General features: G+C 43.9%; 1 protein-coding gene, 1 long non-coding RNA gene and 1 pseudogene across 7 annotated transcripts; all 3 read right to left on the bottom strand.

Moving 5' to 3' along the window:
• Positions 1–1,444: 1,444 nt before the first annotated feature.
• On the bottom strand, positions 1,445–2,792 carry LOC124655008 (annotated as a pseudogene).
• A 1,548-nt stretch (positions 2,793–4,340) lies between these two features.
• On the bottom strand, positions 4,341–6,793 carry LOC124690196 (transcription factor MYBS3-like). The gene is made up of 3 exons (XM_047223618.1): positions 6,475–6,793; positions 5,414–5,622; positions 4,341–5,199 (listed from the first exon to the last, which is right to left on the bottom strand). The coding sequence occupies exons 1-3, from the start codon at positions 6,755–6,757 to the stop codon at positions 4,510–4,512; spliced, it is 1,182 nt and encodes a 393-aa protein (XP_047079574.1). The 5' UTR covers positions 6,758–6,793; the 3' UTR covers positions 4,341–4,509.
• Positions 6,794–8,927: 2,134 nt separating this feature from the next.
• On the bottom strand, positions 8,928–13,040 carry LOC124690173. Of its 6 annotated transcripts, XR_006998758.1 has the most exons (5): positions 12,514–13,038; positions 11,723–12,365; positions 10,819–10,889; positions 9,537–9,621; positions 8,928–9,365 (listed from the first exon to the last, which is right to left on the bottom strand). It is a non-coding gene; the product is annotated as an uncharacterized LOC124690173 (long non-coding RNA). The 6 variants fall into 6 exon arrangements; XR_006998757.1 differs by having other exon boundaries at positions 9,537–10,889; positions 12,514–13,040; XR_006998760.1 differs by having other exon boundaries at positions 8,928–9,755.
• Positions 13,041–23,031: the final 9,991 nt, after the last annotated feature.

Raw genomic sequence — 23,031 nt, 5'->3', positions numbered from 1 at the left:
CTGGGTCGGAGGCAGCAGCGGCGTGGCGGATGGTGCTGCAAAAGCGGTGGACCTGGTCCTCCTGCAGGCCCCCTTGGCGAGGGCGGTGAGCGCCCCTATCTGGGCCGGCGAGAGGGGCTCGTCGAGCGCCTCCTCGTAGTTGCTGAGGGCGTCCTCCTCCGCTTCGTCGCCCCGCTCCGCGATGGCGAGTCCGCGCTTGGAGATGATGAGCTTGCGGGCGAGCTTCAAGGTTTGGTTCCCTCCGCCGGTCACTGACTGCTTGTGGCACAGGTTTTGCACACGGTGGCTCCGGCGAGTGGCGGTGGTGGATTTCCTGGAGGTGCGGTTGGGGCGCGGTGGTGGGGTGTGCAGGGATCCTGGGGAGGGGATCAGGCCAGGCGTGACGGGCTGGCGTAGGTCGTCCAAGAGCTCAGCGGTGCTCCTCTGGGCTGGGCCGTGTGCATGCGGCCCAACGACTTCCTGGCCGAGGGGTTGGCCCTGTGGCATCTCTGGGTCCACCAGCCGCTCCAAGCTGGCAGTTGTTGCAGTGGGCTCCTCCAGGACATGCACGGTGGTGGCTGCAGGTGCAGGTGCAGGCGTCAACAGCTGCACCGTGCTGCCCTCCATGACGGGCAGGTCAGCACCGCCAGCATGGAGGAGCGTGACCACCTCTTGTGGCCCCGTACCTCGCTGCAGCCCTTCTGGTCCCTCCATGGCCGAGAGAGGAAGGCCATGCAGGGTAGCACCCCTGCTGTCCTCATGGCGTTGGTGTGTGGCACATCCGGAAGCAGGAGGCGACGGCACGGGCGTCGCAGAGCCCGCGCAACCGTTGACCGCGCTTGCATCGCGTCCACGCATGCCCACAGGCAGAGGCATGGGCAGAGCCTCCGTGATGACCTGCAAGTCAGTTGTCGTACCTGCCAGGGCACATGGGGTGACGAGCTTAGTGGAGGTGGGCTCTCCCGGCGCGCCGTTAGGACCAACGGCGGTCGCCGTCTGGACGTCAGGGACAGAGCGCTGGAGCACTGGTAGCGGCACCTCGCGGAACCCTACCGGCGTCAGCGCGCGGCGGCGCCCACCACCGTTGCGTGGTCGGGGGCGGTGCTGTCGGGCGGCCGCTCCAGATGAGGCCGCCTCCAGCGTGCGGTGCCAAACATCATCAGGCACCCCGTGCGTCCAGGAGTGGATCTCCTCGTCGGTCCTGGTGATGTCGTCGTCGTCGTCGAAGAAGCCGTCGTCGTCGCGGCTGGTCCAGCGCTTGCGCGATGCCGGAGCCGGTCTGATGAACAAGGAAGAGTCGAGGTGGACGAGGATGGTGGTGCTGAGCACCCGCGGAGGCACTGTCGTCAAGTACTCGCGGTGGCAGCTCGAGAACGGTGTTCCGGCTCCCGGAACCGGGTGGTCCGGCGTGGAGAACCCCGGCGGAAGCTGGACGTGCATACACATCAAAAGTCTAGCAGAGGAATCACTTTGCCGGGATAAGTCCGTTTGATCAGCCGTTTGCAAGCCCTGTTACATGGAAAGCAGATTTGCCTTTCTGGCCCCCATTTGGTTTTGGAGGCAACGGCGACTTTGGCGCAACACCATTGGTACTTGAGTAACATTCAGGTTGAATTCTGACATGTTGTACAAGTCTTCTAATTTTACCGGAGGTCCTAAGTGGACGGCCACAGGCCTAACAGGCTCATATGATGCTTGTACTATACCTGGTGATGATGCTTGCACACTATACCTGGTGGCCCATAGAACATAGGAGCATAGCCCTAGTTCAAAACTGGATAAAATGTTGTGGCACAATGAGGCGAAGGAAACATCATTGGGTAAGCAAAGTATAGCGTGATCACGATCCCTGCTTTCTCTAGTATACAAACTTGAACCAACCAACTGATTGCCCTCAGGTTGATGCGCCATTGCTCGAATTGGCGATGTAGCTGATGCATAGGGACCGAAGTAGGTGGTGCCTTTACTAGCATGGGAGGTGGAACTGAAACAGAGGTTAGCACAGGAACGGGAGTGGGCGGGATCACAAGAGGGCCGCACATCATCTGGGTACTCTTGTGCTTGTGACGATGATGATCATCTCCGGCGCTTCTGATAGCCCTCTTGCCCGAGTCCAGAGTCCAGACTCCAGACTCCAGAGAGTGGCCTCACCAACAATTGAACGGCAGAAATGTTGAAAATCACGCGTTCCGTTCCTTTCATAATTAACGACCACCAGATCAGGAGGACAAGCGTGTTCTAGTGCTTGTGAAGCTTGCCAGAAAATGGCTAAAGCTAGAGATGCACCAGTCGGAGAGAGAGGCAGCTGCGGCCGTCAGTGCCGTCTCTGTCGGAAGCTTCCCACTGTCAGCATTTGCTTCCAAACACCATGGTGAAGAGGCAAGAAGAAAGCAAGTTAGGCAGCCTAGTTCTGTATCTCCATATCTTGTTGGTACACCCTATCGTCTTCTGTGAACTACACACTAGAATTTTCTTTTCAGTCAGCACTCCATTCATTTATATAGATAGAAGAAGAGGAAACGAACCAAGTACAAAATTACAACCTTTAGCTTGGATAGGAAGATTGGATAGGAAGAACCCAGATTACAAACAGCAGGCCATCTATTTTAGGCGGCCTAAAGAAACTAGCAGTGAAAGATTTAGGGCATGTTTGTTTGGGTTGTAGCTAGCTCGCTGGCTGTGAAGGAAAAGCTGCTAAGCTATTATGCAGGAGAAGCTGCTTTTTCGAGTTTCACTGTTTGGTAACTTCATCCGACGGGTCTTGAGATCTCCTAGGCTCCTTTTGGAGGCCAACCGTTCCATCCGACCACCATTGGAGTAGATCAGTAGCATCAGCAGGACATCAAGCGGTGCCGGAGGTTGATGTCCATCTTATGAAGAACCAGATCTCAAACTTGTATCGACAAGACACAAGTGGTGAACAAATACATGGCTGTTTTCAGCGTTGCATAGTGGGCAGACCGGATTGCACACTAGACTTCCTTATGCCTTCCATTCCTAACTTGCTCCCTTTACCGGCTCACATTGTTTACCATATGACCGGTGCATGTTTCCTACAGTACTTGTACACGATTAGCATATCTTCCCGGTCTTACCTCTATGTGTATCTCATATACTTATAAGGCTGCTTTATACATGAGGACTCCTGAAGATATGTTGATGTAGGACATACTCATCACTCATAAATGATTCACCTACCAAACGTATATGTAGTTTGTCAAAAAGAAAGCATGCATGGGGATGCTTCATACTTAGAAGAAATATGTGTATTTTTGTTTCTAAAGCATCCACAAGAGTTCCCAGAATAGATGAATACCTTCTGTCCTAAGTCATGGTTTCGTGAATTCAGCCGTGTTTATAGAAAACAAAAGTTTCTACATCCACACTATCAACTCAACATTAGTAGATCTGTCATCAAATATTTCCAACTGTATTTGTTTGCATTATAGAAGTTGATACGCTTCTTAACTAATCCACCAGCCATACACAATCTTTTGATGCATCTTCAATGCCAATGCTTCTATTACGAATAGAGAGATGCATAAGGGTCATAATTGTAATACTGCCAACGGATAATTGTTGCTCCTCCTAAATTATTTCCTTCTACTATATGGAGCCACACCTGCTAGTTATTGCTCTGAGTTATTCAACTGAAGTGCTTCATCTTGGCAAGTCTCCTTGAATTTTAGCTTAGCTGATCTTAACTATGCTTGAGCACCACATATTGTTTCCATGCGGGAAGAAACGAGACAGTTTGAGACAACATACAATGCTGATATTTCTTCATATTCACTTGTGCCTACTTGTATGTTCAATGCCTCAAGTGACCATCCTTTGTGAACTCCATCTAGAATTCACTATGCCTCCGGTTCCTAGCTGATTTATTTCATGGCTTGACCATTCTGCATACCCTAGAAGAGGTTCTTCCTAGTCTTGCTACTATGTATTCCAAAAATAAGAAAGCATGGATTCATACTTATGAAAGCAAACACAAGCTGTAGGACAACACGTCAACGCTCATGAATGATTCACCTACCATGTGCAAACTTTGGGTGCATTTTTAAAAGACGGTGTTTGCACGTGAGTACTCCAGAAGGAAAGAAAAAAGGTGTTTTAGTTTTGAAATCTCTGATACATGCATGTAGCTGGTATTGAATGCATGAATGAGAACATGAAGGAAATCCTATACAAAGAAAGAGTGCCCTGGATAGGCTGGTATAGAGGTAGACTGAGATTTATACTCAGAATGCAAAAAATCTGTGCAGAAATGCTAGTGCAACGATACAGAATAATCCAATTCATTATCGTGAATGAGAATTGACATGAATTTAGGCAAATAAATGGAGAAAAACACGAACAGAGACAAACTACAGTAAAATTACTTAGAGAACAGACCAATAAGCTCGAAGAAAGCTATGAGCAGTCAAAAACATTTCCCATGTACCATAATACCGCTTTAGCAGCATAAGCTATTATGATTTTTCTATCATATCTAAGGGTTACATACAAAAGGAAGGTCTAGCTGCGGAATCACTTTGCAGGGATTAGTCCGTTTGATGAGCCGTTTCCAGGCCCTGTTCCATGGAATGCAGATTGCCTTTCGGGTCGCCCATTTGGTTTTGGTGGCAACGGTGACTTTGGGTTGACACCATTGGTACTTGAGTCACCTTTCAGGTTGAGTTCGGACATGCTGTACAGGTCTTCAACGTTTACAGGAGGTCTTGAGTGGACGGCCACAGGCCTGACAGGCTCATGAGATGCTTGTACTGTACCTGGTGACGATGCTTGCATTATACCTGGTGGCCCATAGAACATAGGAGCATAACCATAGTATGGAACTGGATAAAATGCTTGAGCATAATGAGGCGGAGGAAACATCATTGGGTAACCATAGGGGGATATGACTTGTGGCATCACCATGCCTGCTTCTCCAGCATTCAAACTTGAACCAACCCACTGACTGCCCTCAGGATGATGTGCCATTGCTGGAACTGGTGGTGGAGCTGATGTATAAGTTAGCACAGGCACGGGAGCAGGTGGTGCCATTACTGCCACCGGTGGTGGAACTGAAACAGATGTCAGCACAGGAACAGGAGCGGGCGGGATCACAAGAGCATTAGCAGGCCGCAGATCATCTACATACTCTTCTACGTCTTGTGACGATGACCGAGAGAGTGGTATCTCTTGTGATGATGAACGGGAGAGTGGCAGATCACCAGACTGATTAAAACAAAACAAAAAAAAAAAGCAAATTGGTACATAGATGAAGGGTCAACAGGAACAAAGAGTAAGACAAACACCTCCTCTGGTCAAAATGTAAGCATGCATAATTTTTTTAATGTATATCCTAACAAGTTTAGGTGAGTGCAAGCAGCTTGACTTGATCACAACACGTGATCGATGCAGTCATAAAGAGGTAAGGAGAGATGCTCACATCATCAATAACCATATCGAAGAGGCTTGATCTTCTCTTTCTTCTATTATTATTTGTTTGGCGAATGAAATACTTCTGAGCATGGCTAGCAACTTGAGTAGGTGTCCTCGAACCAACGTAATTACGGGATATGCCACGCCAATCACCTTTCCCTAAATTCTTCAATCCAAGAAGAAAATTTTTGTGCTCCTCTTCTGACCATGACTCGCCTGTCACCAAACAAAAGAAAATGGTTTCATACAAATTGGATATACTTAGTAAATGACAAAATAATTCAGTGTCTGTAATGTATCATTCGTGAAGTTGTACCTGTTATGTTATGAAAAGATGATAAACCCACGTTCAGAGTTTCATTTGTGGGTTGCAACAAATCAATTTCAATTAAGTGATAAGTACACAAGCTTGAATTGCAACAGCAGAATAGAAATACAAGTTCAGAACTGTTCCAAAATCTATATCTACCCAAATACAGTTACAAGTCACCACAGGAACCATATTTATTAAAATAGTTCAAACAAGAGCCCTGTCAAAATTCTAAGCTACAATTATGGTTGTGGTTAACCAATGTTAGCACATGCCTTGCGTTAGGCTGTGCGCCTAAGGTGAAAATTCCCCATTTGTAAGTGGTAATACAATCTGCGTCTGGAAAAAGAAGTGGGACCACAATCTGTTATTAGCCTGAGCTAATCATGCAATCTGATCAAACCTAATACCGAATTCACAACCAGCACGGCAAGATTTGCTAATCTTCCAGATTGGCCAATTGCCACCGAACCGAACACATTAAAAGGAGTACTTTCTATGGAATTTCAGAAAACAACTTCAATCAGCACAGCAAGATCAAATCTTTACACTTGCCATCAGCAAGATTGCACCTTTACATCAAACCAAATATTCGCACACAACAACTTCTCATCTGGTTACTATCAAACAGTACATCCCAAGAACAAACAACATGTTTACACGACAGAGACTACACCTCCGTACACAAGCAAAATCTGATCGCCTCGTAGGCTAAACAGGGGAGAGCGCGAGAGAGAGAGAGAAAAACAAAATTTCACCTCGCTTCCGGTGGTGGGGTTTGTCGTCGTCTCCCTCGGAGCCGTACCCCTCGGCCCTGGCGCCGCCGCTACACTCCGCGAGCTGCGCGAGGTTACCCATGCTGGCGCTCTTCCTGATCGGTGGCTTGTCGCCGATGCGCACGCCGAAGAGCTTCACGGGTGGGCGCGCCGTGCACGTGCGCGTGTTGTGCCCGTGGTTCCCGCACTGCGAGCACCGCCTCGGCCCGTCCCCGCCGCCGCCGCCGCCGGGCGGCGCCGCCGGTGGCACGCCGTCCCGCGTCATGGCAGGCTTTAGGGTTGTGGATTTTGTTTTCAATCTGTTATTTGATCCGTCGAAAAACAAATTCCTCCTCTGGTGGTGGTGTCGTGTACAGTATTTATTCTCTGGCGGGGGACAAAAGCGTAGGAGTACACGGCGAGAAATCAGCTGGATTTTGTTTCCAGGATTTTCCTTATCTGTAGAAAACAGCCTTTTATGTACTGGCCACTATATTTGGATTTTACCTTGGCAGTCAAGGCAGGCCAACTGGCCAAGAGATATTACACGGATTGGATTTCATTTCGGTCGATCTGATTTTATTTCTCCAGTATTTCCATAGTTGTTATTATTCACAAATCATCACAACCTGAAGATCATCATCATATAATATGGACTCTTCGTATAATAGGGATGTATATCTGCTTTTGCATAAGATTGCTGGTTCATCACACACAATACTTATCGTAGGCTTAGCCACACAAATTTAGGCATGGAAGCTAAAACGCATTCAGGTTTACCGTATTTAGGACCTAGGTATATGATATTGATTATTCGTATTTGCTTTTTTAATTCTATACTATCAGATCTCATTGGATAAACGGGAAAAAATATAGCCGGTGTGCCACTCAAGGGCACAACGAATCATGCGTATCATATGGCCATGTATCGCACTGAACTAAGAGATCATAGATGCGAGATGATGTGGCAGCACGTAAGCTACTTTTGTCATACTAGTACAAATACCCGTGCGTTGCCACGGGTTCTCAAATTTTATTTCTCAATGTATATATATAATTCACAACACACATATGAAAATTCAAAAAAATGATAGCAAATTCAAAAGATAGAAAATTCAAATCTACAGTACATATAATAACAGATGTTTAGTTGGCCAACTTAAATTTAATGAAAACACAATTTGTTCTAGGCGTGCGGGAGCGCACACTGCCCACCCGGGTTCGAACCTTGGGTTCGACGGGTGCTCGGGAGTTTTCTTCTATAAAAATGCCAACGGGTGCTAGTGCCTGGGTTGGTTGCGTTTTTTTTCTATCATCTCCAGTACTATGCACATATACTATACATCAAAGTGTGATAGCTGCAGTTGTACATAATGGAAGATCTTTCTCTCATGACACCAGTATACGTAATTTTATTCTATACGAATATTTTTGCCAAGACCATATTGCTCTACTGATGTATTTACCATTGCAAAATCTATGTATCTCTGCTACTCGTAGTTACATTCTCTAATTCTTCAAAAGTATTCCAGAAAAAGCATGACTGAGGGAGGGTGATGGTGCATCAGCTTGTATTAGAGGTGCGATTACATACCCTGAACTTCTCTAATGATCTACCTTGTGACGTCCCTTGATATTTTTTAAAAAATTGGGCAGGTTCAACTCCAGATACACGAGATCTCTTGCCCCAACCATGGTTAAGGGTACCGTTAATATGACTCCTTGCCTCTCATAATTATAGGCAATGTTTTAATTACCATTACCATAGCGTGATGCCCGGGGCGATTATGGAAAACGTTTTAATTACCATAGCTTGATGTCTGGGTTGAGTTAATTTCGGCCTACCGAGATATTATTGGGGCGAGTTGATTTAATGATATTTGTTGACTGAATATTTACTCATTGAACTGATGAACGAAATTTAGGGGTTTGATGAATGAAACTATATGTACCGAGATGCTTTGATGAACGAAATTTAGGAGTTCATTAAATGAGATGCTTTACTAAAAATCCAGGTGTTGGGCTATCGTCAATTTCTGGAGCGAGATTTGTGGGAAGGTGATTTGTGGAAAGGTGATTAAATGAGACATTATTCTCGGGGCAAAGATTTTTGGCATGTCCCATGCAAAATCAACATTTTTTTATAACATCACAAGAAACTGCATATCGTCGTTTCTCTCTTCTCGTCGATTTCAGCTTTTAGTCTTTGTCAGTACCTCTGTTATAAGTCAAAATATCGCCCACCATATTTTTTAACTCGCCCACCTTTGTTAGGCTTATATTTAGCCTTGGTCATGTCAGTCAGGTTCACAAATTTAACAGGGTTCAAATCTTGTAGTGCTAAATCACTATCAAATAATCCAAAGCACAAACTCGTCTACTAAAGGGCTAGGTTGCCAGCTTTAAAAAAATATATACATATGATTTGAGTCTCCAATAAATATATATAAATATGATTTGAGTCTCCAATAAATATATATAAATATATATATATACTTGAGAGCATCTCCTCTCAAGTATGAAACTGATTAAGCATGAATAACTTCACTGAAATAAAATTCTCCATTAAGCATGAATTTGCACTAAATTGATATTCCCTCTAATTCATATTACTTGATGCTAATATAGATATATCTAGAAAAGGTGATATACTTCAATCTCAAGAAGATTCATCTTCTTCAATCCTCAGATCCCTAGTACCACTAATGTAGAATCCAAATCCACTCCACCTGGGCCACTCCACAGTTGCATATAATGGATCATGACAACCCCGTAAGGGAGGAGCACCTTGTGGCGGCGCTGGACCACGGCAAGTCGACGAAGGCGGCCAGGGCGAGAGGTGCAATCTCGCCAAGATCTCCACCACCGCGTCCATGGCTCGACCTCCGCTCTCGCTGCACCCGTGCGAACATATGTTGTTAACTAATACTTGCATGGATGTATTGGGTTTGAAGACAGACAGATGTGACGGCAGCAACCAGGGAGAGGCCATGGCTTTTGACCCCGATCGCTTCGCCATGTACATTTTTTGATCTCAAGGGAAACTTTGAAAATGTTTATACCACCTTTAACACATTCTTCTATCTCTCAAGTCTACCTCCATCTTCGGCGCCGCGGCGATACTCAACCACTTGCATTATCTTGATCCACCTAGTAAAAGTAGCAATAAATATGTACACTATACATCGCAACCGGAGCATAAATATTTAAGTTATTTACACTAAATAAGAGAGTACATATCACCTCTTGTGAATACAAATTTTATCACTGGAGGTCTCTTACTCCTAGTTGTAGAAGCATCCAGTATAAAAAAACATAAAAAAACACATTTCAAAATCTAAACATTGCACATAAAGTTTCCCACAAAAGAAGATTTTTGTAGCGTGTGTAAAAAAGGTAAAACAAAAATCTTGTGAATAGCCATATTAGAGCATAAAAACATCTTATTTGCACAAGCCACAAAACATTTACTCTTTTTCTTAAACTTTTTGTGCATAAAATATCTCGATATACACACAATTTTTGTTTCCAGCAAATACCTCTTACATACACATTGCACTTTACATGTAAAGTACCCACATAATTTGCAGGCATATACCTTAATCACATGTGCATATTTTTGACAAAATATTCAGGATAGTTTATTTGCTAGAAAATGGCAATAAAGAATGCACCCGTGTCTTTTTACAAGTATATTAACTCAATCATGGATAAAGCATAACAAAACAGACACAATTATATGTTTCCAGGTTGGTGCTTTTTTTTAAAGACAAACACCATCACTAAATCTATCATATTGTTACAATACGTTTGTAAAGCAATAGAAATCCAAAATAAATCCTTTAAACAATCACATCTTATTTCTGAGTACGGCAACATATTGCATGATGATCAAATTTACATGATATACTTTACCGCATACGAAGTTACTTGTGACCCTACTTTACAACATTTAAGAAGTTATGTTACATTTTACCACATTTAAGTAAATCCCGTGTCACATTGTACCCCTATTATTTTTCTCCATTTCTCTGCCACACGGGACACAATCTCAGCTTCAAATTTTGAATGTATTTGTGGAGTAAGTTGATGATGTCAGGTGATTGGCTGATGTGCTCATGCACGTTCAGCTGCTATAAAAAAATGTTTCTCCCTCATTAGAACAATTACTTTCTTATTTAGATCCAGTAAAACTATATTACATCTAAGTGTGCGGAAATACAGTGAAATAACATGAGGCAGCTCAAAGCCGAAAATTCAAAGAAGTTAGATACATATTGCAGTGTACCACCAAAACAACAGATAAATATGAAAGTGAAAAGAACTGGAAATTCAATGTATGCTAACCAAGGGAAGCATTGGCATGCATATTCCTCTTTGTGTCGCTGATCACACCATGCCCATCAACTCCTTATGTTCTGTGAAAAAGACAAAAATACAATAAGAGTAGGTACGGTGCAGATGGTGGAAGCGGATGATGTGTAAAACTTGAAAGACTAAGGTTATTGTGGTGTGTTCTAAGTATGTGTTTTATTCTGTTTACAATTGACTTATCTATATATTCATATCCTATTGTGTATAGATAAGCAGGCTGCAATAATATTCCCTTGACAACTTTTCTACAAGCAAGGTTGAAATTCACTGAGAATTTCTTGGGTGATGCACCTAGGATGAATTTTATAAGCTATTAAACCAATAGTAATTGAGGAGAGCCTTCCAAGGTATATAAGAACTAATTTTGTCTCTTCTTTACCCTACTGGTTTATGATTTCTTACTGATCATTCATTTGCTCTGTAGTTTCTATGTAGGAAGTGTGCCACCGAGGTCCAATTACTGATGATGGTTGACAAGATACAACAATGCAAATTTATCTCTTGCATGCAGGCTAAATACAATCATTATAATGGAAGTAGAATAATTTCTTTATCTCAAGTATCTCCTGCAATAAAGAAGTCCAGGTGTTGTAATGCTAGCGCAGAGTCTAATGCAATTTCAGCTCCTGCTATATCCATTTCGTGTTTCACAGCACAAGAAAGAAGGATCCAAAGTTCACCTGTCCGTCAAAATTTTATAGGAAAAATATTGAAAGGGACACAACATAAGAAATTTAAGTATCAGATGGCCCCTGAATTCCCAAAAGGTTGCTTAACATCAGCAATAAAGCAATGGGTGAGGAATGGTCATGCATGTTCAAATCAACAACAATCGTAGTTTGCTAATAAGATGAAATTTTATAAGATCAAAGAATACCTGAGTTATCATGCCACCAAATCTATTTTTTAAGTCCATCATTTTCTCTAGGCCCTTCTCCAGTGTTTCTGAGAATTGCAGCAATCTTGAAGTATCCATGTAGGAGCACTATCAGAAAAAACAACAGTGTAACCCATTGTTCGAACTAACCTGCAGTAAGAGGGGAAAAAAAGTTAGCCTCAGATATTTGCTGGAAATTGAGAAGTGTGAATAATACGGAACTACCAGATCTAACCAAGAAAAGATTATAAACTCTATCATACATGATTTTGACAAAATTAGAAAAATTGGTGCATGGAATTTAGAATTTAGTCCTCATACCTATGGTGTGTAACAAATTAGAAGAAACAAGATATTAGATCAAAAGCATCTACGTCAGAAACAAAAAACTGATTCGGTTGGCCATAGGTATCATGTAGAAACATGTGTACAAAGGACTTGAGAATACAGCAGAAAATTATAGGAAATGGGTTACTTTCCCGCGTATTATGGCAAGTAGTGACGCCCAAGAACTCGAACAGCTGTCAAGGAGGTCAACCGCTGTGGCACCAGTCCATCATGGTTTAGATCCTCCACTCTGCAGCCACACCGATGACGGCAACCTGGTCCGATTCAAACTACAATTGGCTAATCTCCTGCTCCGCTGCATCGACAAAAAGATGATTGGTTGATTGGGGTAAAACGTGATTCTGGATTGCAACATGGTCCGTATTTGGAAGCTGAAGAGAAATTCAATCCGTTTCACAAGAATTCTACTATTTTTAACTGGAGGATTCGGATGGGAGTTGTACCACGCAGGTCGGGCGGGAGGTGGTCCTTGCCCCAGCTGACGCTGCTAGTTGACTCGAGGTACTGGTCGACGAACCTGGGATGCGCCGCGAGCGATGCCCTCAACACGGTGGCCATCTCGATCTGGATCCACGCCTCTGGATCCACGCCTCCCACAGCAGGTGCTCCCTGTACTCCAGCATAGCCACCGGGTCCGCAACATCGTGGTCGGCGACGAACGCAGCATCGTGGTCGCTCACGACCCTGGATCCGGTCTCGTCGCAGAGCTTGAGGCGCATGGAGGCGGCGGCCACGAAACCCACGTAGGAGTAATCGGTGCGAGGAGACGCTGCGGTGTTCACGAATCTCGTGGAGGACGTCGCAGCCAGGTGAAGGGTCTCGACATGGCCGCCTCCATGCGCGGGGCATGTGTCCGGAATTCAAGCGGTGGCAGCGAGGAACGGATCTGTGGTGTGTAGAGGGAGGGAGACTGGGAGAGGATAGAGAGGCGTTGACGATGCGGGTGGATGAAGGATGACAGAGGTAGCGCGAGATTTGTTGGGCTCGGCCCATTTGTGCGCCAACGACGCTCGACGAAGCGACGACCAAACGTTTGACGTATTGCTGGTTGGCAGAATAAGGAACACCTTCCTCCTTTTTAAGTAGTGTAGACTCGGGAGTGGTGTTTTGGAACATGAGAGCATATGCTCCCTATATTTTGAAATGCATGTTACATGTATTTTAAATTTCAAAAAAATTGAAACAAAAAATCCACACGTACATCTTCACGTGCTACACGCTCACAAAGTCGTTTCATAAAAAATGAACTTATCATGTGACGTGTGTAAAAAAGACAAAATTCAGTGCTGAAAACAATGCTTTTCACAGGATAAGTTTTCACTTTTTTACATAGGCCACAAAAAATATTATTTTTTCGTGAAACTTGACGCATACACATATATTATGGAGATGTACATGTAGAATTTTTTGTCAAAATTTTTCCACACTTCAAAATATGTTTTGTTGGTAGAGGGAGCATACGCACCTGGGAGCCGAATTGAATTTCCGGTCATACTACTGCTATGTTCTACTAGATGGATCTATTGTTGCGCTATTTTCTTTCTTGAAATTTGTTTCCATGTTTTTGGGCAGTAAAATGAAAAGATGGAAGTAAAGTAAGAAAAATGCTCTCAAGAGCATCAATGAAGTAGAATGAGCTTTGAAAAAGGAATAGCAGGATGTCACATCTCAGTCGTTGCTTCATGGTTCAACTCAAAGCAAGATATTCAGGATACAATATGTATGCTCTAAAAACTCGTGAGTCTACAAGACATCAAGCAAAAATGACAAATATTAACAAAAATATCACAATGCCATCCTGATCTTAATACATTGCACATCTGACGCAAGAGAGAACTTTAGAATTGTTGTTAAAAGGATGAAAATATATTTAAGGAAAAAATGAATAAAAAGTATTAGAACTACTGAAGGACCAACAAAATAGCACACCATTTCATTGAAAATAGTTTCAGCAAGAAAATTAATGCCATACTTCATGAAACACTACAGCTATCAAAAGGAAATATTATCGGGGATATCAATATCTCATATAGTCATATGACATCTAGCAAAAGTAGCATGGTTAACCATCAAGCTCTTGCCTTGGCAACGAATAGTAATACATGTACCAAATGTCCTAATCGGATATAATAAAGGAAGATCACCTCCAATCACATCTACCTCTAAGTACACAACGGGAATAGTCAAATATTGAGGATACTACGTAGGTTTTTTTTACATGATACCAAAAGAGGTCACAGACAAAACTAAGCCAATGGCATTCATGCAGACGTTGTGAATCAATAGAAACACACATATATGAGTAACTTCGATAGCGAAAAGATCTCGAAACTTGTTTAAACACAAGTAACATATAGAGAGTCCAACAAAGACTAAGATTGATATTTAGCGAAGATCAATGTTTCAAAAAATATGGCAACTACCCAACAATCCTCATCTCCTTTTAGCCATGACCTTGGCCACAGCGAAACAACGCCAAAGGCAGTGACTTCTCCTATTTAAACCATCCTAAATAAACAAGGTTTAAGTATCCACAACAACAATCTTCCATAAGGGGACAAAAATCTAAGACTTTGGTAGCAATTAAAATATGTAAAATATAATACAATTTTATTTATGCGAACATACCTTTTCTTGAATAAAAAAATATGTTGCATATGTGTGTGTCTGGAACCAAGAAAAGAAACCATAGTTTGTGACTCACTTTGCAATAAAATACTATTGTGTTGTACAGATGTGATAATGTATGTGCGTATGTGTAAGCGTCTACGTCTATACTGTGTTTCACAAAAAATAAAAATAAAAATCAGAAAACCTACAACATCAAAAGGATTAGAATAAGTAATTTTAGAAGTTTAATAACATGCACCAGCTTGTATGAAATCCATCGTTGTAGAAAACATCTCAAATTTCCCAGCTTGTATGAAATCCATCGTTGTAGAAAACATTCAAATTTCCTGAAAAGCAGTGAAAGATAATTTCCAGGCTTATATACCAGAAGCAAAATAAATAGCATTCATGTTTGAAGCAGGGGTAAAAAATTCCAAGTTAAAACAAAAGATAAATGATGTGCTGAATATAAGCATTTTTTTAGAACACAATACAAATCGAGTACAACGCAGACGCTCACAAACACGCATGTATAGTCACCCCTATGAACGCACACACGCACACCTTATCTCTATAAGCACTTCCGAGGAACTAAGCAGCAAATCTTGAGGTTAATAAAATCGCCACAGACGCCCCACTGTTAACGGACACGTCACCTACCACTGAAATATAAGCATAATTGCACCTACGTACAACTTTACATATTTAAGTCGTAACTTTCATTAAGAATGTATCTTCATCTCTGCCTACATCCTATCTCGTCTAAGCGCATGCCTAGCAGAGTTTAAGGCTAGCCATTCTCTTGCGTACTTATTTATTGATTACTTTTTTGTGACAAGTCTCCCCGATTTTTATTAAGCAAGATCGGTGATTACATCAATGTTTAAACCAGCCACACATATCTACCTACCGGTAAGGAAGAAGAAAACATTGCTAACCTATGAGCCTCCCCATTTGATTCCCTCCTCTCGTGAAAGGAGGTATTACATCTCACTCGAGTTCTCGCTCTAATCTCCTTAACGATGCTACCAAAACAACCCATGTTTCCTTCGCTCAAGCCTTTTATAACTTCAAGGCAATCTGAAGCCACATGTATTGAGCCTAGCAGAAGATCGTCTGCTGCGTCCAGTGCTTCTCTGCAAGCTAGAGCCTCCAGGGTCACTGGGTGAGAAATCCCCGTATACACTGTCGTCGTAGCTCCCAGGTAGACGCCATCCCGCGACCTGCACACCGCGGCCACCGCCCCCTTCTTTTCAATCTTTGCGACCGCTGCATCAACATTTATCTTGTCTTTCCCTGCCGGTGGTGCAATCCACTTTGGCCGAGGTGCCCACGTGGTTGCTCCCCTCCCTCTAGCCCTGGAACCAACCATAGAGCTTGGCGCCTCACGCGTGGCCTCCAAATCCAACAAGAAGCGGTTTACAAAAGCAACTGTTGCCATTAGACTTTGGTAAATGTCCTCGAAGATGACTTTCCTCTTTGCATGCCAAATCGCCCACAAAGTAACTAGCATGCGGATGAGATCCTCCTTCTTCATCGAATCCATCATCGCAAACAACCATAGCTTGGCATCTGGTTCGTTCGATAAGAAGACATGGGCAGTAATGTCCGCCTCCATTAAGGCCCAAACACACCTCGCAAGGTTGCACTCGAGCAAGGAATGCCGCCATGAATCAGCCTGGCCGCAAATGGAGCAGGCCGCCATCGGCGCCATGTTCCTCCTCTGCCGCACATCTCCCGTAGGCAACGATTGTTTAGCCAATCTCCAAAGAAAGACTCATATTTTGGAGGGTACAAAGACTTTCCAGAGTTTGGTCTAGGCTTTCTCCTCTTCCGCTGCTCCAGAGGAGGCTGGTCGTCCATCCAACCAATCCTCTCGGGCGCGTTTCATTGATACAAGTGCCATGCCCAAAAATCGTTCTGGACCTGATGGCTTAAAGGGATTCCTTTGATAATTTCTGAGTCCATCGGTAGAAAAAATTCTTCCAATTTTTTACCATTCCGTGTCACCGATGAGTGATTTATATAGTCGCTCACCATCATCAGCGCCTCTGCTTACCGACGAGCAATGGGGCGAAGTCGCTCATCTCTCGGGATCCAATTCTGAGTCCATACCTCAGTCGTTCGTCCATCACCGATCCGCTTGATCAAACCAACATTCAACGCATCCCTACCCTCCAGAAGAGATCGCCATATCTACGAGGGGTGGGAGCCCACTTCAGCTGTAAGGAGATCACAACTCGGAAAATATGCTGCCTTCAACACCCTCGCACTTAGCGAGTCGGGAACTTGAATTATCCTCCACGCATGCCTCGCAAGCCTAGGCCGCATGCATGCTTTGGCTGGGTCATTTGCTCCCACGAAACCCAATTCGTTTTCCGCTATCCATTCTTACTCCCCCACCAGAACTTCCGCAACATCGAATTGATATGCTCGCTTAGCCCCCTGGGTAGTTTAAAACATGACATAGAGAAAGTCGGCACCGCCTGGGCCACCGATTTTATAAGAATCTCCTTTCCACCCATATAGAGTAGAAGTTCGAGCCAGCCAAGAACCTTCTTCCATACCTTGTCACGTAAGTATTTGAAAGCAGCATTCTTCGAGCTCCACACGTCCGAGGGCATCCCCAAGTATTTTTCCTGAAGTGTCTCTGTGTGGAAATTCAGTTCTTCCTTTATGCCATCTTTTAGCGCCACTGGACAACCCTTGCTAAAGAACACCGAGGACTTGTCCATATTAATCCGCTGACCTGAAGCGTTGCAGTATTTACTCAACACTCCCATGGTCTCAATCGCACCTTCCCTAGTTGCCCTGAGAAACAGCAGGCTATCATCAACAATGAGTAAGTGATTGATCGCCGGAGCTGACGATGCCACTCTTAACCCTTCAAGCGCTGACAATTGATCTCGATCTTTGAGGAGGCACGAAAGGCCCTCTGCTGCCAACAAGAACAAATAAGGTGAAATAGGATCCCCTGTTGAATCCCCCTTGTGGGGTAAAACTCCTCCCGCGGTGCCCCATTAAATAGGACCGAGAAGGATACCGTCGAAACAAGGCGCATTAATTACCAATGCAACCCACATCTCACTGAAACCCAACTTCAGCATGATTTCCCTAAGATAGTTCCATTCCACTCTATCATAGGCCTTTGGCATGTCTAGGTTTAGAGCGCAAAACCGATTCTTCTTTGCTTTATTGCGCTTCATAAAATGCAAACACTCATAAGCTATAATAATGTTGTCTATAATCAATCTGCCAGGAACGAAAGCAGACTGCTCCTCTGAAATGATCTCTAGAAATATTTTCTTCGGTCTATTCGCCGCCACCTTGGATGCAATTTTGTAAATTACATTACACAGGCTGATGGGGCAAAATTGGCCAAGCTCTTTGGGGCTTGTAATTTTTGGAATCATGACAATGAAAGTTTTATTCACCACCTCTGGGCTCTCCTCTCTTGTCAGGACACGTATCACTGTCTTTGTAACTTCCTCCCCACACATGTCCTAGTGTTTCTGAAAGAAAAAGGCCAGAAATCCATCCGGCCCTGGGGCTTTTGTTGGGTACATCTCATACAATGCTGCTTTCACCTCCTCTGCTTGAAACGGAGCATCCAGCATAGTATTCATTTCCAGGGTTACCTTAGATGGAACAGTTCTGAGAACTTCATCCATATCTTGCACAACCTCCGATGTATACAAGTTCTTATAAAACTAGTGATGTGGGCATAACCCTTCGAGTACCCGACATTGCCATACAAAATACATATTATGAAGATTGACTAGCGCAAGGACTCAACAAGCTGGACCCACAAGGAATATCAACTTGAAATACAAGAAAGAAGACTCCAATAAGAATCCTACTAGGACTCTTGTAAACCCTAGCTTGGCTGATATATAAAGCCAGGCAGGGGCACCCCTTAGAGGACACATATTCAGAAACATAAAACATAGGGCAATACGCCTAGGCATCGGAACCCGCAGATTAGAACTAGACTAGATGCAACAACTCCGCCTATGGCGTCCCCCTGTACACATATATTCATATAGTGGATTGCTAGCAGGATGTAGCGATCCTCCACCGCGGGGACGTGAACCTGGGTACGTCGTGCCTTCTCTCGCTCCCGGAACTTCTGTCGTCGCCTTTCTCTAAAACCCAAGCCACTCATGGTGGGTATTACCGAGGAACCGCCTTGTCAACTGGGTCGCCATATTGCCCAGCTCTGGCTCCCTCGACTCTACTGAGCCATCCTCCTTCGCCAGCTCAGTTACTTTGTTTTTCCGTCGACGTTGACTCGCCCGAAGATGGAAAATTCGGGTGTTTTTATCGCCAGCAGCCAACCACTGTACTCTCGACCTTTGCCTCCACATCACTTCTTCTTGTTCGAGTAGCATTGTCAACTATGTAGTCACATCATGCTCTCGTGGGCTAGGGTCCATGCGGTTAGGGTCCCTTCGCAAAGTTCCTAGCTCTCTCTGAAGCTGTTGAATCTGAGCTTGTACATTCCCAAAAGAATTCTTGCCCCATGACGCCAGGTCACCAGACAGAAGCGTAAGTTTCCTTTGTAGTTCCTCCATTGTTCCGCTTTTTTCGTTCCCCTTCCACTGCTGCAAAAGCGTGGCCGCGAACTCCTTGTGGCTTTCCCACGCCACCTTATACCGAAACGGGCTACTCTGTCGCCGATTTGATCTCTCCTCAGGAGACCAGCGCAGTAAAATCGGTAGATGATTAGAAGTCACGAACACCTCCAGATGCTGAACTTCCGCTGCCGGGAAACGGGCACACCATTCTGGTGATGCTAGGGCACGATCAAGACGCGTCCGACAGAAAGAGCACCCTGACACCTTCTTCTCCAATGTCCAAGCCACTCCTCTGTAACCAAGATCGCATAGACCGCACACATCCACCATTTCACGAAAACCAGCCATTTGGTTGTAACTCCGCTCGCTAGCTCCCACATGCTCTGATCGGTGTAACACCTCATTGAAGTCACCAATACATAGCCACGGGAAGTCGTTAGCAGAACGTATGAACTTTAACATGTCCCACGTCTTATGATGCTCATGAACTTGTGCTTCTCCATAAACCGCTGTCAATCGCCACGGTTCTTGCCCCTGCTCCGTAACAATAGTGTCAATATGATACTACGAGTAGGGTAAAACTTCAATATTTATTTCATTATTCCAGAAAAGGCCTAGACCACCACTTCGACCTAAACTACTAACAGCAAAACAATTATGGAAACCTAAAGAACGGGATAAACCCTCCACTCTTTTCTTGGGCATCTAAGTCTCCATGATGCACAAAATCGAGGGGGAGTGTCAACACTCAGATTTTTACGTCCAGATGCCTATTATGTCATTCATCGCAATCCCAGGAATATTGTTGTTGCGAGGCATAATAGTCGAATATCATAGTCATCATTCATTACAAACCATATTGTCTTACAACTTGAATCACATGATCCATATTACACAAATAGTTGATCTAATGATCAACGAACAAACATAAGTTCATAGCGGAAGCGTAAAGATAAATGGACTCTCTAGTCCATAGGCCAACGCTTGACGTCGGAAGACTCCTAATTGTCGTAGGCGTCCTGCTGGTCATCTCCTTGGTAGTTCTGTTCATCTTCATACTCTGGCCATTTGAATAGCCAGGGACAAAGCAATGAGTACTTTAAGTACTCGCAAACTAATACTAATGAAGTGCTAACAATTCTAGTAAGGGGGTGCTAAGCTCTAGTTTAATTTGCATAAAGCCAATTTTAGTTCACAAGTATTTGATAAAGACTTACTCAAGTGCTAACTAACTCAGGTGGGAACATTAGTGTCATTCCCACAACATTTGTTGTGATTCAAAACAAGTCACCACTTCACCATTCATTTCACCAACATTTTCAAGAATCTGACACCGGAAACTGTATGGCCTTTCCAACCGCCCGTTACCGTGGACACGGCTATTCGAATAGGTTTATACTCTGCAGAGGTTGCACACTTGTGCCACAACATTTGATTTCATCCGTCGGGATTACCCCGAATCATCGTAACACAGTACGCGGATCATCAACCATAACCTTTCACTTACAAACCCTAGTATGAGCACCTCTCCCCATGAGCTTGGCCTCCCGGTGAAGACCAACTCGTCAACTCGGGAACCGCACGAGGCTTGGCCGTACAATTCACCTCAATTCACATCATTTCTCAACAACGGAGGCAGCCTCGGCATAACCCCTATGATGTGTGTTCAGAGGGAACCCATACTAAGATGCATAAATTTTCAGTTAAGCCCTACCCATAATCAGGTATTGTGGGGGTACTCATAATTGGAAAGGTATCGCATTCAAACCAATATCAGTTTTAATCAAAAATCACCATCTTCTCTTGGTCATATTCACCTTCAAAAATCATTCAATGGAATGACTCATCATTTCAAGGTTTCAAATTCAAGTCACCTGTTCCCATCTAGAGTAGTTAAGTTTTAATATTTAGCATTAGCACTAATCATGAGGGGTGCTATCTTGCTTGGCTAGCTTGGGACTAACTTTGCTACTCTAGTAATCTTCTTAACTTAGACCAAAGTTAACTATAAAAGTAACTCTTTAAATAAACAAGTAAAAACTTGTAACGTAAAAACTTGGGATAGGCTTGTGGTAAGAAAGGTAAGAATCATGGTGCCTTGCCCCAAAGAGCCTTGCACTTTGCAAGAATATTAGCTTGCCTTGGTAGTTCTCAAGGTGCTCCTCTTCCTCCTCCTGGTAGAATCCTTCCTCCTCCTGGTATTCTCCGGTGCTAGCGTCTAAATTCGAATACGAGGTATAATCACTCAACAAGTTCAAGAGCTATACTAAGCACATCATCACTTCACACAAACTATTCTAAGCACACACTTAATATCATTAGGTGCATTGGGTTTCTTCTTCTTAGGAAAATAATTTCCTCTCATTACATATGTAAATGATAGTTTCCATTGAGTTCTTGAGAAATAATTTCCTCTCATTGAATCTTCTTAAGATTTAATTTCTCAATAATCATGCATGAAATAATGTTGACCTAAGTCAACCATTCATCATCATCATTTGAGAAACTGATTTAAATGAGGTAGAATACCTCATGCTATTTAACAATTCTATATATGATTTAAAATCACCAAGTATTTCATGTGAGAGTGTTTGACCAGGGGTCCAAACTTCATATGAAAGTACTTGGGACAAGATTTAAATTAAGTGAAACACTTCATATGATTTGCATAATAGTTTTGGACAATATCACTGAACTAAACTAGCCATATAGTCCTTTATTCAAACTAGGGCATGATCATCCAAAGTGACCACACCATTTTGTTGCAGAAACAATTAGTGTAAGTTAAATGTGAGCTATTGGAGTTGGAATTAACTAAATATCACTTTTGGTTGATTTTTAAGATTTATTTGAATGTGCAAAAGTCCCTGACTTAATCTTTTTGTCACTTTAATTCTACAACATATCTCACAGTGAGACCAGTGGCAAGTTGTAGATCTTTTCAGTAGCTTTCCAACAACATCAAATTTTCTAAATTTGGCCAAGCCAAACATATTCTATTTAATTTCAAAGTTAGGTCCAGTATTGAAATTGGTTTGAAATTATTTAAACGAGATTTGAATTAAAAGGGCTGGCGGGAAAAGAACTTGGGCCGAAACGATTCAAAACAGAGAAATCCAGCCCAGCAGCGCATCTCGTGCGAGTGGGCTTGCTGACAAGGTGGGGCCTGCCTGTCAGCGACTCTTTAAACCCGAAACGGTATGGATCAGTGCGGTGCGTTGGATTACAACAAGATCTAACGGCCGAGGGTCGTCGTCTTCTCCGACGAGAGCCCGATGGTCTGGCGGCGAGCCTAGGGGGTCGGAGGGCTAACCAGTGGTCCGGCGATGGCTGGCAGTATGCGCGAGGAAGTGGTGGACGACGGTGAAGCAGCCTGTAGCAGTGGCGGAGCTCGAGGCGGCCTGGATCGACGGTGATTCCTCCAGGGCTTCCGCGGCTCCGAGCTTGCGATTGCGGCGACTCCGGCGGCGATTGGGTGTGTGGCTTGGTCGTGGAGAAGCAGAGATGGGAGGAGAAGATGGTGGGGTGCTTGGTTTGGTCCGGGGAGCTCTCTATTTATAGATGGGCAAGGGTGCTGCGGGGCAGGGTTGGGGTCGACATGGGCGCGGCGGTTCCGGCAAGCTAGGGAGCTAGGGAGCTAGGATCTCTGGAATTTTGGATTTTGTTGGTTCTGAATTTTGGATCTCTGGAATTCTTCTTCTCTCTTTTATTGAAATTTGGGATGTTACAGGGAGTAACGCTTCGTCAAATCTCGAAGCTCACTGACATAGGCAT

The sequence above is a fragment of the Lolium rigidum genome, chromosome 1 (assembly GCF_022539505.1).
Source record: "Lolium rigidum isolate FL_2022 chromosome 1, APGP_CSIRO_Lrig_0.1, whole genome shotgun sequence".
Lineage (NCBI taxonomy): Eukaryota > Viridiplantae > Streptophyta > Magnoliopsida > Poales > Poaceae > Lolium > Lolium rigidum.
This window is presented reverse-complemented; position numbering and strand designations above follow the sequence as displayed.

Excerpts from the sequence above, each read along its gene's own strand:
- LOC124690196 (XM_047223618.1), bottom strand. The coding sequence starts at position 6,757 with ATGACGCGGGACGGCGTGCCACCGGCGGCGCCGCCCGGCGGCGGCGGC. Across the intron at positions 5,623-6,474 it reads ACCCCACCACCGGAAGCGAG|GCGAGTCATGGTCAGAAGAG; the intron begins GTGAAATTTTGT and ends GTTTGGTGACAG. Across the intron at positions 5,200-5,413 it reads TCGATATGGTTATTGATGAT|TCTGGTGATCTGCCACTCTC; the intron begins GTGAGCATCTCT and ends TGTTTTAATCAG.